The sequence below is a fragment of the Tamandua tetradactyla genome, chromosome 6 (genome assembly GCF_023851605.1).
Source record: "Tamandua tetradactyla isolate mTamTet1 chromosome 6, mTamTet1.pri, whole genome shotgun sequence".
NCBI classification, from domain to species: Eukaryota; Metazoa; Chordata; class Mammalia; order Pilosa; family Myrmecophagidae; genus Tamandua; species Tamandua tetradactyla.
In genome coordinates, this window is record NC_135332.1 from 97,482,667 (window position 1) to 97,500,329 (window position 17,663).

General features: G+C 35.7%; 1 protein-coding gene and 1 pseudogene across 1 annotated transcript in view; one reads left to right on the plus strand and one right to left on the minus strand.

Annotated features, from left to right (window-relative positions):
- Positions 1 to 17,663, minus strand: part of TCEA1 (transcription elongation factor A1) — a 53,122-nt gene that overhangs the window by 11,313 nt on the left and 24,146 nt on the right. The window contains exons 3-6 of the mRNA XM_077166761.1: positions 11,440 to 11,545; positions 5,772 to 5,859; positions 2,209 to 2,351; positions 426 to 482 (exon numbers count right to left, since the gene is read on the minus strand). Coding sequence (XP_077022876.1) covers positions 426 to 482; positions 2,209 to 2,351; positions 5,772 to 5,859; positions 11,440 to 11,545 — 394 coding nt within the window. The remainder of the gene's footprint in view (positions 1 to 425; positions 483 to 2,208; positions 2,352 to 5,771; positions 5,860 to 11,439; positions 11,546 to 17,663) is intronic.
- On the plus strand, positions 13,432 to 16,149 carry LOC143685696 (unconventional prefoldin RPB5 interactor pseudogene; annotated as a pseudogene).

Sequence of the window (17,663 nt, forward strand, 5' to 3'; positions counted from 1 at the left end):
CATCCCCTACTCAAGATCCCTCTCCTGGGGCCCTCTCCATGGCAGGAAGACACTTCTCTCAGAGGAAACAGGTTCAGTGGATTGTGTGTGCTCTGCTAGGTTTCCTCCAACATGAAACCCTATTTCACATTTACTAGTGTGCTTTCCATGTCCTTTTGTACAATTGTAACTGAAATGCGACATTCTCAATCTGCAAGGCAGAAAAAAAAATGCCATTCAACATATTGTGTTTACTTTTGAACACTTTGAATGACAGGAAAAACAGCAGGAGTAAAATGACATGGATGCCCTCCTCTTTCCCAACAAAACAACAATACAACTGAGATTGAAATCAGAGAATAAAATTTCAGATTCTACACAGGAAAAAAAATTACAGTTAATGTAGCAGATCACATAAAGCAATTATGAATACAAACAAAGGATATCTTCTTCAATTTGAGATCCTAATTCTTCCTCATCAGCTCCAATAGCAATGTAGTCGTCTAAAAGCAGGAACAAAGAATTGTCAAGAATAAGTCACCTTCACACATTAAGAAAAAATTTCAATGCAGGAACTGCATTCCTATTTCTTCAGCCCCAGTTGCCTTCCATAAAGAATCCTTTTAGTTTAGCTTCCTTAGAATCTAGTCCCTTTACTACTCGCTAGACTCCTCTGGATTCACCTAATATCGACAGTGCTCCTGCTCATGTTGACTCTTCAAACCCTCAGGGGCGGGGCAGGACTGATCTAGCAGCAATTCCTCATTTCACAACTCCACAACTTCTGGCTGCTCCAGCAGAGAGTAGAGAAAGTTATAGAAAGAACTGTCTTGTCTCCTGTGAATCAGGCTTCAATGCAAAGAAACCATTCATTTCATCTGCCAATCACATATATGGACAAACTCAGAAGGCTCCTATACAAATATTCAAGAGGATAGAAGGAAATAAAAAGGAACCAGAAAGAGAAAAGAAAAACATACAAAGAAACAATAAGGGAATCAAAACAGAAAGGGCATTGTTTTGACTTTACTATTATTACTTTTATTTTTGTCTCTATATTAACATTCTGTATCTTTTTCGGATATGTTGCTAGTTTTTCTAAACCGATGCAAATGTACTAAGAAATGATGATCATGCATCTATGTGATGATGTTAAGAATTACTGATTGCATATGTAGAATGGTATGATTTCTAAATGTTGGGTTAATTTCTTTTTTTCCGTTAATTAAAAAAAAAAAAAAAGAGAAGGGGTAATTGGAGCTGAAGGGATACAGACTGTACAACGGGACTGGATATAAAAACTCAGAAATGGACAGCACAATACTACCCAATTGTAATGCAATTATGTTAAAACACTGAATGAAGCTGCATGTGAGGTATAGGTTTTTTGTTTTGTTTTTTTTCTTTCTATTAATGTTTTAATTCTTATTCTGTTGTCTTTTTATTTCTTTTTCTAAATCGATGCAAATGTACTAAGAAATGATGAATATGCAACTATGTGATGTTATTAAGAATTAGTGATTGTACATGTAGAATGGAATGATTTCTAATTGTTTTGTTAATTCTTTTTTTAATTAATAAAAAAAAAAACAGAAAGGGCAGAGTAAGGAGAAAAACAGATCAAACTAGCTATGCTTTAGTATAATAGAAAAGAGAAAAGATGAATCTGTATAAGATGATAAGTATTCCTCTTTATGAAACTATGAAGTCAAAACTTTACATGGTCAATCTGGACAACTTCAAATTAAATTAAGTTCCCATACATAAATCAAGATTGCTTTTCCATTAAAAAAAAAAAAGGAGAAAATGGAATTAAGAACACAAAATTTACATACTTTACATCATACTAACGTTTAGCAATGTTAATACTCCAAAAACAATACTCCCCCAAACTCTCCTTCTGGGGGCGGAGGAACCGGTTTACAGATTAAACGTAGGAGAGGAAAAAAGATATCATATTTGTGAAAAACTTTAAAACACTGTGAGTCAGGAAAACATCCGTATATTACAAGAAATCTATTTCTTGGAATTCACTTCGGGTGTCACCATATAGCTCCTCCTCTCCCCCTCCACTGATCCTGTCAGCAACAACTCCTCCCTGAGTTAAGCAGTGGTCAGTGTCTTCAGCTGGACAGTGCCTGTCAAACAGCAAGCATGGAGGCAGAGATGAAGGTGGAAATGATGGTGACGTGAAGAAGTGGGAAGGAAAACAACATATGCTAAACTTACCTCCTGTTCGGAGAGCTGCAGCAAGCATCTCTCTACACTTTAACCGTACAGAATCAGAAGTGCTTGGTGCCCGAGGAAAAGATGAAACATAAGTATCTCGAGCATTTGTCTCATCCTTTCTGCTGCTTACGCTGCCACTGGAGCTACCAAAATACAAACAGGCACACACACACCAAAAGTAAATCAGGAAGAACTCTCCCAAGTAACATTACTGCCATCACTTTCTAAGACCAAATTTGGAGACCTATAAAAATGAGATAGTATTTCAGTGATTCTTACATGAAAAATTTTTTTGCCTGCATATAGATTAAAAAGAAGTTAAAAATTTAGGACAGATAAGAGTGACAAGTTTCATGTATTTTTATTTATTTATTTATTTATTTATTTGACATGCGCAGGCTCTGGGAATTGAACCCAGGTCTCTGGCATGGCAGGTAAGAAATCTGCTACTGAGCCACTGTTGCCCATCCAAGTTTCATGTATTTTTTAAATTAAACATTTCACCTTAATTCATCTTTTAAACATTAAACAATTATTTTTAACAGAGAAAATACCCATTACTACTCAGTACAATAAATCAACAGCAAGGCTCTTGGTTGAGAGGAGAGGGGTGAAGGGGACGGGACCAGGGAACATGAAAACTCTTAACCAAAACGAGGGGGGAAACAAAAGTGTTGGAAAAACCCTGTTCCAATAAGACAACCAGTGGGGTCTACGTTTAAAAATACCCCCTTCAATGTAAAAGCCATGTACAGTGAAAAGTGAGCCATGAGAATTTTAATAAGAAGGCTCAAATTCTCCCCAGATACAGCAACTCATCTGGTCATTAAGCTAATTTAATATCTTTCCAGTCAATCTAATCATTTCAATTGCTCCTGATAAACTCCTTATATTAGAATCTCACCAAAGTAGGTCCTTTACAACGTGCTTTTTTGAGACTGTTTTAACAGCTTTCATTAAAAATATTTGGGATAAAACTTTCTAAAAACTAATATCATCACCCTCTATAGTTCTCATTTGCTGTAATGCTGCAAAGAGTAACCTCCTTGCCTTCTCTTTGAACATAATCCACTGCTACACTTCAATACAAGATGACCGTGGGCAAGAGAGCCATTTCATACACCATCTACTCTGTCATCTCATTCCCAAAGCCTCCTCTGAGTTCTCCCTCTGTTTCCAAAGCATCAGTTTTACACAGGTTTGGATTATGAAGACTTTTCATGATGTCTTCCCTACCAGACCAAGCTTCTCAAAAGCAAGGACTAGGACTTAGTCTTCTTTATATTTCCAATAGGTAGCATACCACCATCAGTGATATATAAATCAATCAATTCTTAAAAAAAAAAAAAATCCCACTTTGTAAATATTTGAATGGTATGTTTTTACTTTCTGTGCTTGTAGCCAGATGCTTAGCCCAACAACAAGAAACTGCCTAGTTGGACAAATGGAGCCTTGTCCATGCTTGCCTCACTACTTCAGGCTCCATTCCATTCTGGTTCTCTTCTAGGCACTCAGTCACATTACTTTCTCCTTAAATTCTTATATAACCCTTCTCAGCTACAAATCACGTAGATCTAACCTTACATCTTCCTTTAGATTATACTTCAGATTCATTCCCCCAATCCTTTTTATTTCCTTCAGTGTGTGTGTGCATAGATCAATCAATCACTTGATTTATCAGGCTTCAGAAGTGTAATAATTCTGTGCTTTTGTAGACAGGTTCCAGGGCCTAAATTTCAAGTACATAAAACTGATAAAAAAAATACTGAGAACTTACTCCCTTTAATATTTATTTAAAATATTTGTCTTTACTTTCATATGTTCAAGGCATTAAACCACGGTCTTTGAATATAACCCAACTGAAAATAGGTTAAAAAAATTTCATAAATTATGGCCCATACCTTTTAAAAATATCAAAGTCATGAAAGACAAGCACAGAGTATAAAGTTATTCCTGATTACAATAAAACTAAATAAATAAGACAACTAAATTCAATGTGTAATCCTGGATTAGATTTTGGAAAGATCTTTTTTCTTTTTCAATAAAAGACATGATTGGGGCAACTGTATAAACATGAATAAGGTCTGTAGATTAGAAAAAAAACATTGTATCAATATTTATTTTCTGATATGACAGCTGTACTATGGTTTTATGTAAGAAAATATCCTTGCTCTTGGGAAGTACACAATGAAGTATTTAAGGGAAAAGGGGGCATAATGTATGTGAATCACACTTATTTGGTAAAAAAAAAATAAAATTAATGTGTATATATATATATATATACTCATACATGCACATGCATATACACATATATACAAAAATAATTTGGGCATTTGGGTAAAGGGCTTATGGGAGTTTCATGTTCTATTCTTGGAATGTTCTTAAAAATCTAAAATTTCTTCAAACTAAAAAGTTAGAAAAAACTGCAATTTAATCCTACTTTTGGCTCACCTCTCCTAACATGAAATATACTAGTACTAATATATAAACCAACAGTGTTTGAGATATTAACAACTGATACTTTAAAAATGAGGGACACGGGGGGGTGTGCAAGGGTTCAGTGGTAGAATTCTTGCCTGTCATGTGGAAGACCTGGGTTCAAGTCCCCGTCCATGCACATCCCAAAAAAACAAACAAGCAAAACAAAAAATAAACAAAGAAAAATTCAATAAATAGTGCTGCAATAACAGGATACTCACATGGGAAAACAATGAAATGTGACCCTGCCATACAGCATACAAAAAAAAAAAGGGGTACATTACCAATTTTGGAAAAATAAAGTTAAAATAGGTAACCTTAATGTCTTAACATATCTTTAAGACTCCAAGTGGGTTAAGCAAGCAAAAAGTTCAGGAATTTTTCACTTTGGAAACCTCTGCTCTAAAGCAGTGGTTCTAAAACTTTAGAATATCAGAATCACCTGAAGGGCTTGTTTTAAAAAAAAAAAAATTCTGGGCCACACCTCCAGAATTCCAGATTCAGAAGTCAATTTTAAAATGACAACCTTCTAAAACAAAGGACCCATATTAATCCACCAGGCATAACATGTATTAGGGCAGTGTTCATTATATGAAAGGGAAGAGTAAACGCTAAGGTTTTATGAGAACTGGAGAGCAATTTGAACCCTCATTACTTAACTTCCCATCTTAAGTTCTTATGACAAATAACTAAATTTGGAAATTAAAACATAAAAAGGAGAATTAGATCCACAGCCAAAATAAATCTAAAAAAGAAATGTTGTAAATGGAAGAAGTGACCATTGAACCCCTAATGGGATGCTTAATTATTGATTCTGTTGGTGCCTATCCCAGCAGCCCCATTCAATGTACAGTACAATGTATATGAGCTTTTCTTATTTATGTTAATGTCTTCTACCGCTCTTTTAAATTTCCAGGAAATCTTGTAAGAAAGCTTGAGTATTTTGCCATATCTATTTAGTAATTGCCTGATTAGAAAATACAAAGAAGAGTAGTTACAGGATCTAAAGACCCTGGAGGAGGTAACGGAGCAGGTGAGGCCGTCTAGGACGTTCTGCATGAGTGAGCTTCCACAAAGTGAGATACCTTTCTTCTCTTGCATCAGGGCTATTCTGCGATGTCATGGCAGGTTCTTTTTTCTTTTCTTCAGAGTCTTTATCAGTTGATGGTCCATCTGAAAATTTATGAAATTCTGAATTTGTTAACATTAGGGTTGGAGGGGGGAGGGTGGAAAGCCCCTGAAATATCGCATGTTATCTTGGTATTTACATACATACAAAAAAACATCAAGATCTTACTTACATTTATTTATATTTATTTATATTATATTTATATTACTATAAATATATTATAATTTATATTTATTTATATTATTTATATAAAGTTTATGCACACAATTCCATTAACGTATGTGTCTGGGTATTTTTCACAGTGCATGTTTAGTCAGCAGTCTCAAATAAATTCCCTCATTTGGTGGGAACAACAAATTACTATGCCAGTGAGAACCCAAAAGGAAAGAAAGCATACAGAAAGAAGGGGATAACAATATATGAAAAAAAATCACCATTCTCATTTAAAAAATAAAAGCAGAGAGCATATATAGCAATATTGTTCTAACAATTTTTCATAAAGCAAAAACATTTAAAGTAGCATCTAGTGCCTGCCCATACAAAAAAAAAAAGGCAGCATCTAAAATATAAATATTTCAGGGATAGTGAATAAAGAACATTATCATAGACTAAAATACCTCAGGATTAGTAAGGTCTACCAAGTACGCACTCTTTTAAATACTCTAAAGCAGAGCACATGAGCTTTAGGAAGTCTTACGGAGATGAGCAATTAGACACTGGGAAATAAAGTACATTTAGATTGGAGCAATGCAGTCAGTACTTTAGGGCTGACAAGAAACAGTCATATTTCAATGCAACAAAGTAGATTTGAAGCTAGATTCTGAAAATATTTGGGCCTACTATATTAAATACCCAACTGATTGACATTTTGCTTCCTATGTAAGTAATAAGGGCTACATAAATAATTCTTCCAAGTCTTCACATCCCTCTGTATCAAATCTGGAAAAACTTAAGCTTATATTCAGCTGTATATCAGGAGGTCCTAGGAAACTTTTAAACATCTCATGCCCAAGCTCCACTCCAGAGCCATTCAATCCAAATCTCTGGTAGTGAGGTGCAGGCATCAGGACTGCTAAAGAGAGGTTCCCCAGAAAACTCCAGTAGGCCATCTGGCTTGAGAGTCACTGATACAGAATGATCCAAATCACAACTCTACAATTTGTCTTGCAGAGTTTAGGTTTATCAAAACTAAAATATAATACAAGCTCATGATACAGCTTAAGTGCATGCCTTAGTTGTAACATACTAATTTTCTAGTCCCCTATTACTCTATATAAGTCAGATAGAGGGCCTCAAAGTCTAAAGACGCTATAATATACTGTGGTGGAAAATAAAGATTAACAATGACATTAAAGAACACGGCAGGCAAGTTTAAGTACATGCAATCTTGAATAAGGCATGAAATCTTGTTGGTTTGTACAGGTTAGTGTGACACCTCGCTATATCCCAGAGTAACCTGCACAGTGAATAAAAAACTATTTGCAAAGTGCCCTTGAGGGATTGGGGAGAAAGGAGGAAATTTTAAAGTTCCCCATCTGGAGAACTTCTGATATTCTTGCAAACAGTGGGGACAACCAAATCAATAGACTAAGCCCTCGATCTTGGGGTACACCCCTACGAAACTTATTCCTGCAAAGAAGAAGCTAAGCCTACCTACAATTATGCCAAAGAGTCACTCCCAGAGAACCTTTTCTGTTGCTCAGATATGGCCTCTAAGCCAACTCAGCAGGTGAACTCACTGCCTTCCTCCCTATGCAGGACATAACTCCCAGGGATGTAAATCTCCCTGGCAATGTGGGACAGGACTTCCAGAATGAGGTAGGATCTGGCATCATGGGATTAAGAAAGCCTTCTTAACCAAACGGAGTAAAAGAGAAGTGAGACAAAATAAAATCTCAGTGGCTGAAAGATTTCAAACAAGATTCAAGAGGTTATCCTGGAGGTTATTCTTATGCATTATATAAATATCCCTTTCTAGTTTATGGAGTATTGTAGTGGCTAGAGAGAAGTACCTGAAACTACTGAACTGTGTTCCAATAGTCTCGATTCTTGAAGATGATTAAACTATATAGCTTTTACAATGTGGCCATGTGATTCTGAAAACCTTGTGTCTAATCTCCTTTTATTCAGGGTATGGACAGATGAGTTTATAAATAAATAAATAATAGAGGGGGGATAAAGGGTAAAAAAATGGGGTAATTCAATTGAAATACTAGTGGTCAATGAGAGAGAGGGTTGAGGGGTATGGAATGTATGACTTTTTTTTTTCATTTTTCTTTTTCTTTTTCTGGAGTGGTGCAGATGTTCTAAAAATGATCACAGTGATGAATACACAACTATGTGATGTTATTGTGAGCCACTGATTGTATACCATGCCTGCCAGTCTGAATCTGGCGTGTACCCTAGAAAAGCCAAGTTCTTTAATCCCCATTGAACATGGCTGGGTGCAAGCTTTTTGACTGTGGGTGGTAACTTTTGATTAAGGGGTTTCCATGGAGATGTGTTTCCACCCATTCAAGGTGGGGTTGCTTACTGGAGTTCTTTAAGAGGGAACCATTTTGGAAAAAACTTTAGAGCTACCAGAACCGACAGAGCCCCAGGGAAGCCACTGCAGAGAAAATTAGCAGATCTCACCATGTGCCTTTCCACCTGAGAGAGAAACCCTGACGTCACTGGCCTTCTTGAACTTGGATGCCTTAGACTGGATATTTTTATTGCCTTGCTTTAATTGGGACATTTTCATGGCCTTAGAACTGTAAATATGTAACTTAATAAATTCCCCTTTTAAAAAGCCATTCTGTTTCTGGTATATTGCATTCTGGCAGCTTGCAAACTAGAACACCATTCACGGACTGTGTATATGTGAGGATTCCCAATTAAAAAAAAAAAAAAACATGTCAAGGACTAAGGGATATTGAAAAGTAACAGGATAGAATATTCAAAAAAGAATGAAATACTATCTAATAAGGAGCTAATATTGTCAAGGGAGCAGTAAAATGGATTTCATACACTACTCTCTATAATGTGAACTAGTACGATCCATCCAGAAGGCAAAGCAGGAAGAGGCACGAACAACCCGTAATACATTCACAGTACTTGAACACAATACAGCACAGTGAGTCGGGTGGTGCTCCAGGGCTGGACCCGGACTGTCTGCAGTCACATCCCAGTTTAGCCACTCACCACTCAGCTGACCATATGCCTCAGTTTCCTATCATAAAATAGGAATTTTAATAGCACCCACCACACTGAACAGCTGAGAGGATTAATTGCATTAATACAGGTTTATGCTTGGGAGTTATCTTAACTATTTAAATCATGCTACTTAATAGCAGTATAAGTAAATCCTCTTCTAGAAATCTAAATAACAGTCTAAAGAAAAAGCTTTAGGAAGAAAGTTATTCCCTGGAACATTAGTTATAATAACCATACAGTAAAAAGAACCAACAACAAATCTAACAATGAGCAGATGGTTAACTAAATTACGGTATAGTCACGCAGTGGATTATTCTTAAAAATCAATAAAAATTACAGTTATGAAATGATGGAAAAATACACAAAATTTTCAAAAAAGGTAGAATTAAATATACATTCAGGTTAAATAAAATTACAGTTAAAGTAAGATCTATGCACAAGAGGAAAAATGATAAGAATTATAAAAAGATATTAACTTATGGCTGTATTTATAGAGGTAGATCTAAGAAAGATCATTTTTCTCTTTCAACTCAAATTTTACGTAATGAACATATAAATCTTTTAACATGTCTTTTAAGTGAAAAAGATTTAAAAGAGACTTTGATATGAAATTCACTGTGTATTTCTAATGATATTCATTTATATAACCAGAAGAAATAATCAGTAAATTTAATAATGATATAATATTGTTATCTACAGAGCTTATACAAATTCTGCCAATTATCACAATACTGATCTTGACAGCAATATTCTTTCCTGATCCAGAGTCCAATTCAGGATAGTATATTATATTTAGTTTTCTAAGACTAGACTTTTAAAAATCTTATACACTTTATAATTTTTGTTTCCTAGGGCCAAAGCTCTTACAATAGATGTTACTTTTGTTGCTGTTTCTGAAATTTTATAAAGTTCACTTTTTGTACTTTCTCTTCTATATAAGACCAACAGCTTCAAAATTAAATTTTCTTGGCACCCAAATTTTGATCTCATATACCATTCTCCACTGAAAGAAACCAGAGGTCCTTAGAGAAATGGCTGATCCCAGACTGGAGCAAGGAAGATAAATGAAAATGGTACATTTTATCATGCCACAAGGTATAAGAAAATGATAAAACAAAAAACTGATGAGTGCATATATAAAGAACACAGAGGCCAGTCTGAAGCCAAATTTGGGGAAATTTAAGTATCAAAATAAATGAAGAAAAGAAAGGCCTTGAGCCCCATTCTATTTGAGTTGAATGTTGTGTATGGTGAGATTTTTGTTTATTTTGTTCTGAATTTAAAGTGTGCAAAATAAGGAAGCTACAGTTTTATTTAAAAAAAGAAAGTATCACAATTGTGTTTACAACTGTTTACAAACCAGTTGTATGACTGGTTTAGCCAAGAATCCGTGAATAGTAAATATTGGGAGGGGGAACATTATATAAGGAAAAACAATAAACTATACAGTGTACATCTTGATTGGGTTACCAAAATTAACATCATCGATGCCTTTGGATGTGATACCCTGAGAAGGATGCAACATCACTCATTTCAACTGCAGAGACTTTTGGATGTGATATCCTGAGAAGGACGCAACATCACTCATTTCAATTGCAGAGACATCAGCTAATCCAGTCATGAGAAAATAAGAGATGAACTCCAAGTAAGGAACACGCTATTAAAAACAAAGAGGGGTGGGGACACTTGTATTCTTCAAGATGTCAGTGTTAGAAAGACAAAGAAAGGCTTAGGAACTGTTTCAGATTAGGACACCAGGTAAGTGATCCTGGGCTGAATCTTGTCTTGGGAGGTGGGGGGCAGACTATAAAGGACATTATTGGAACAACCGACAAACCTGGAACATGGACTGTATAGATACAAATATTGTAACAATGTTAAATTTCCTAAATTTTTTGTACTATGGTCATATAAGAGAATAAACATGCTCTAAGGAACTCCACACCTAAATATTAAAGGGTAAAAGAACATAAAACATGCGATATAGTCTCAAACAGCTCAGAAAAAATAATTCGTGTGTATATATTCAAACATATACACTGAGAATATGACAAAATAAATGTGGCAAAACATTAAAAATCAATTATTTGAATAAGTGTACATGTAAATTTTTAAATAATCTTACAAGTTTTCCTTAAATCAGAAAATTATTTCAAAAAGCTTCAAAAAGTATACACAACCCTTCCCTTGGGGGGAAATTTAATTTGCTTCTTACAGAAGTTATCCAGTTATAAGCGTTGAAAGTCAAGAAAACTAAATCTAACTTAAAAAGCCAATCTCTCAAGAAGGTCAAGCTAACTTCCCTCACCCTTATTTTAAAGCACTGATTTCAGTAACATCTAAATTCATAAAGAGAAAAAATTGCAACAAGCAACTGTTTAAACAAATCAGATCACAAATATATGCAGGAGAAGGAAGATAAATTATACCTAGTAATTTTTTCCAGGATTTGATGAGAGACTTTGCTAAGGATGTAACTTCTTCATCTGTACTCTGCTTGCGAATAGCATTAACTGACATTCCGATTCTTGTGGACTGTAAGGCAATGATAAACAAAATTTGTACAATCTGTGCAAGCAATTTCATTTTAGATAATTTGGCATTTCACTTATGTTTTTCTTCTTTCCCAGATTCCTGTTTCCATCTTAGAATTTTAAAAAATTATAAATTTTTTATAGTATTTTATACACACATTCCTATCAAGCACTGGACTTCTCAATTTCTTATCACAGAAGATCTGCAATCATACAATCTGCTATTGTAACACAGGTAAAGAGGTCAGTCTGGCTTTAGCAATTCTAACAGATGTGCTGCTTAGCTCCTAAGAGCACTTGCTGCATGCAGAACACTCAAATACTGCCATCTACAGAGGTTTAAAAAGCACTTTTTTCTTGGCTGTAATCCACATACAATCACAGATATTAAAATGGGTTTCATGAGGTGGTGAGGGTAGGCAGTAATATGAATGTGACTAATCCCACTAATATTGCATGTTACCACAATTTAGAAAGAGAGAAAGAGCAACTAAAGAGACCAAGACAATTAAATATAATACTGATTTTGGATGAGATCTAGCAAAGGAGGAGAAAAGACTTAGAGGCACATTATTGGGACATATGAAAAAATTGGACTGTAGACCATAAGCTTTATATCAGTGTTAAATTTCTTGAACTTGATGACTAAACTTAAGGTGGTAGCATAAGTGAACATCCTTGTTCTTCAGAAATGCACACGGCAGTATTGAATGTTCAATGAGCTTGATGTATAAAACCTACACTCGATATTCAGAAAATGGATAGACAGACTGAGGGATGGATAGACAGAATGAAATGGCAAATGTGGCACAACAATAAAATTGGTGGATTTGGGTATGGGGCAGCAGAGAAGTGTATCTGGTTTCTCTGCATGGGTTTTGTTGGTGGTTGGCTGGTTGGTTGGTAACTGTCCTGTAAATTTGAAAGTATCACAAAATAAAAAGCTAAAAAATGTGGTGGTGGATAAACAAAGCAGGCCTTCTAGGGGCCTTCTTAGACTGCTGCTTATTCTCCACCTCTGGCTTATGACATGGCCTTGTGGGCTATTATCTCTGTGTCTTGGTTTCCCACACTCAATTCTGAATGTTCACCAAGAAAACACCCTAATAAAGAACTACTGATAGAGTATTTACTATTCTCCAAAATAAGGACTTCATGGAATACAGGGGATTTAACATATGGTAATACTATGTGTCCAGGACTAGGCTGGGAACATCCATACCCAATCTTCCTAATGTCTTAAAGTTGACACCATTATCACTATTTTTAAATACAAAGAAATTGAAAGTTCACATAAATAACTGGCAAAGCTAGGGTTTTTTTTTTTTTTTTTTTTTTTTTTTTTTTGTAGTGGAGGGGGTGGTGCATGGGCTGGGAATAGAAAAGGCTGGGATTTTAATCCCAGACTGTCTATCTCCAAACTCCATGCTTTTGCCATCACTGGTATCCAAACTGTGGTTTTCAAGTTGTGCTCCAAGAACACAAAAGCATGACAGGCCAACTATAGATGATGAGTAAAACATGGTAAACTATTTAGTAAGAATAGGTTAAGAGACAATCTCTTAAAACACGTGGTCTATGAAAGAAAAAAGGAACAGAAGAATTCTCAGTGATAAAAAAAGGAACAAAACCCCTTCTGCAAGCTTTAAAACAGAAAAATAAATGGGCATTTAAGACTTCCTTCTAAATTATTCAATTTGTGTGACAAAAAAGTTTTATTCAAGAATTCAGAATTTTTTTCTTTTCTTTTTTTTTTTTTTTTACATGGGCAGGACTGGGAATCAAACCCGGGTCCTTGGGAATGGCAGGCAAGCATAATCAAACCCGGGTCCTCGGGCATGGCAGGCAAGCATTCTTACCTGCTGAGCCACCGTGGCCCGCCCCAGAATGTTTTTGGCTGGAGTGTTATGTGCAACATCTCTTGGAAAGCTGAGCAAGGCACATAAGGTAAGAGCAGAAAGGTAAGTTTTTAGAAGAAAACCTATTTTATTTAATGAACGGAGGAAATAACTTGAGTTACTAACCTATTTCTGAAGCTTGAGATTGACAGATTGATAAGGAAAGTAGTACTTTAGAAGGGAGCTGGAGGTGAGCAAAGGAATAAGGAGAACATAAGCAAATTGTATGTTGTTGGGTGATTGCTTTTTAATTATCATAGGATGTACTGATCACTAAAAAGTCAACTCCCAGGGGGATGTGAGGCTGTACAGTGGTAGAATTCTTGCCTGCCACGCAGGAGAGGCTGGTTTGATTTACAGCCCATGCACTTCCCAAACAAACAACACACACACAAAAAAACAAAAATTCAATAAATGGTGCTGCAATAAGGGAACACTCTTATGGAAAAAGAACGAAAACATGAACCCCGCCATACAGCATTCAAATTAAAAAAAAAAGCCACTACCCTGCTTAGAAATTTTTTTAAATAGTTAACAACACAGTCATCTATTTAAAAAAAGAAGCTACAGAACCCACATAGCCAGAGACCTTTGGAGATAAAGAAGAAAACACCCCTGGAGAAGCCATTTTGAAATAAGAAGCCAGGAGAAAAAGCTAGCAGACATTGCCATGTGCTTTCCCAGCTGACAGATAAAACGCTGAAGGTAGATAATGACTATACTGCCCTTCAGATTCAGCACATGGCCTGATAAGCTGTCTTACAATATCATTTGGCCCCTTGGCCTTCATGCCAGGAAAACTTGCCCATACAAATGAAGTAAATGTTTTACTTGTGGACTACTGGTTTCCAAAAGTGCTCAGCAAAGCAGGCTGTAGACTAAGCTGACCACAGGAAAGAACATATAAGAAAAATAACAGATGATTTTTTAAAAAGCGAAGAAAAATTTTGAACCCAGAGTTGAATTCACAGAGGATTTGCAAAAAAATGAGTGATGCTGCAGATGATATTGTTAACGTAAGAGAAGATAATAAAAGTGACTTTCAATTTAAAGAAAAACACTGAATTGCCCATAAACCTCACTCCAAACCCAAAACTTCAGTTTTTTTTTTTGTAAATTCAACCTTTAATAAACACTTTTTTAAAAAAGAAAGACTGGGAGGGCCACGGTGGCTCAGTGGCAGAGTTCTCGCCTGCCATGTCGGAGACTCGGGTTCAATTTCCGGTAGCCGCCCATGCAAAAAATAAAAATAAAAAATAAATAAAATAAAAAAGAAAGAGTAATAAACAGTAGAATAGAGAGTGAAGGAAACATTCATTTGGTTTGGGTGACCTGGAAGGTTTCTTTGAAGAGATACATTTGAGCTGACAGTGGAATGATGGAAAGAACTAGCTGTATGAAGAAGTTCTGGGTCACAAACTGTCTAGGCAGGAGAAACAGCAAATGTAAATGCCAGAGGGTGGGGTGGGAGGTGGGACATGTTCAAGGAATGGCAAGAAAGAAGGGGGAAAGCGGTAGGTAGGGAGGAGGCAGAACCGGTTCACTCACAGATTTGTAGTCTGTGGCTTCATCCTCAGTGCAAGAGGGAGCTACTGAGAGGCTTTTCAGAGAAATGACATGAGCACATTTTCATTTTTTAAAAATTGTTCTGATTTCTCTGTGGACAATGGGCTTTGTAAGGTTCAAGCACAGAGAGACCAGTGAGGCATACAGACCAGGGTCACTGTCATGGGCAAGATGTCAGATATGGGATATATCTAAAACTTCAGATATTTTTGAAGACTTTTCTTCAGTGGTGTAAAATCCAATGATATGCTTGCTAATGAGGAACTGTGGGCTCAACCTGGAAGAACTAGAGAGACAAGAAAAATTGCTGGGGAAACTTGATAGCCTGATTCAGGGATTGCAATTGGAGAAGATACAATTTCTTCTGAAGAGGAAAAAGATCAAAATCCACACAGATATGGTACACATCAAGTAACAGATTCTCTTACTCCCAGCAGTTATCATGGGGATTTTACAAATTCAGAACTGTTCAATGGTCAAGTGGCTAGTCAGCTGAATTGTTTGGTGAATGGTATAAATCCCTATCCTAGTAATGAAGAAGATGATGATAATGAGAATGGGGATAATGAAAAAGTCCATTATGCTTTAGGGGTTGGAGAGAATTCTGTACCAACAATATATTTTTCTCATATTGTTGAACCTAAGAGGGTCTGAATAAATACTGGAAAAAAATAGCACATTAAAATTTAGTGAAAAGAAAGAAGTCGAAAGTAAGCAAAAGAACAGCTCCAGCAGTGGTCATTCTGTCCAGCAGCTGCCAACCATTAGGACTGCGGCTGGCATTTACAGAGTCTTTATTGATGTTGTGAATGGAAAATATGTCCCTTGTAAATCAATCCTAAAGTCTTGAAGAAGAGAGAACAGTGTTTGTAGTGACACGAGTGAAAGCAGTGCTGCTGAATTTGATGAAAGACGGTGAATTCTGAAGAGTATTAGCTGTGAAAAAAGTCACCTGCAGTGATACCAGTGAGAGCATTTTGGAAGAACAACAAGAAAATCATCAAATCAAATTTTTGCTTTTACCAGAACATCTGAGGCTTTTTCTGGAACTGTAATAGAATAAGAATTTTTATACCCTCCTCAACATCTCCTGCAGCAACTGTTCATCCTTGCGTTACCCACTATTCCAGAACGAAAATAATTTTGAAGATGTATCAGAAGAAACTACCAGAGGGTTTCAAAGTTCAAAATTCCCAGATTGCAACAGTAAAACTAGGCTCTGCTTGCAGAATGGGAGTTTACATCCTGAACCTTAGTCTTCCATTTGTTTAGGATACATAGCAAAATATGTTACAGTAGTTTGAGATAAAGGATCCTGAGTTCTCTTATCCTTAGAGTAGTATTAAAATTAGATGCTCAATCAAGGGACTGAGAAAACCCCTAGAATGAGCTAAGCCTCACCATCAAGGGATTGAGAAAACCTTCTCGACCAAAAGGGGGTAGAGTGAAATGAGACAAAATAAAGTGTCAATGGCTGAGAGATTTCAAACAGAGTTGACAGGTTATCCTGGAGGTTATTCTTACCCATTAAATAGACACCACCTTGTTAGTCAAGATGTAATGGAGGGTGGGCCACGGTGGCTCGGCAGGTAAGAATGCTTGCCTGCCATGCCCGAGGACCCAGGTTCGATCCCTGGTGCCTGCCCATGTAAAAAAAAAAAAAAAAATTAAGATGTAATGGAGAGGCTGGAAGGAACTGCCTGAAAATGTAGAGCTGTGTTCCAGTAGCCATGTTTCTTGAAGATGATTAAATAATGATAGGGCTTTCACAATGTGACTGTGTAACGGTGAAAACCTTGTGTCTGATGCTCCTTTTATCTACCTTATCAACAGACGAGTAGAACATATGGAATAAAAATAAATAATAGGGAGAACAAATGTTAAAATAAATTTAGTTTGAGATGCTAGTGATCAATGAAAGGGAGGGGTAAGGGATATGGTATGTATGAATTTTTTTTGTTTTCTTTTTATTCCTTTTTCTGAATACATGCAAATGTTCTAAGAAATGATGATGATGAATATGCAACTATGTGCTGGTATTGTGAATTACTGATTATATATGTAGAACAGAATGATCAAAAGTTAAGAATATTTGCATTTGTTTGGTGTTATTTGGTATTTAAAAAAAATTTTCTTTAATTTGATGCTCAAAAATATTTAATATTCAGCTTATTTTGTTAATTCCCTAAATACTACCAGTACACTTGTCTAAATGTGCCCTATGATACAGCAACAGTACTTCAAATTATGTTTCAAGGAATATTGTTCTTATGTATTATTTTTGTGTTTCAATACAGGCAATTTGATACCAGCTGTCATAATGTGCATACTATATGGAGCGTTTTAAAGTAACTATTAAAATTTCAAATAGATTCAACAATTATATTTCATTGCTTGCTTTAGCATTTTAAAGGCACTTTATCAAAAAAAACATTCAACTTATCTTGTAGGTTTTGCAGTTAGGTGGCTATTTAAAAACCTTTCCCCTTTGAATGTCATGCTAAATCTCAAAGGCAGAAAGCTTACATGTACCCTATGAAAAAGTTTCTTTGACTGTAGAAGAATGGTATTTTTTAAAATTGTTTTTTCAAGTAAAAAATTTTATGGAAAAAAAAAGAATACAGTCATCATTTACATTTAGGTAAACAAGCTTAC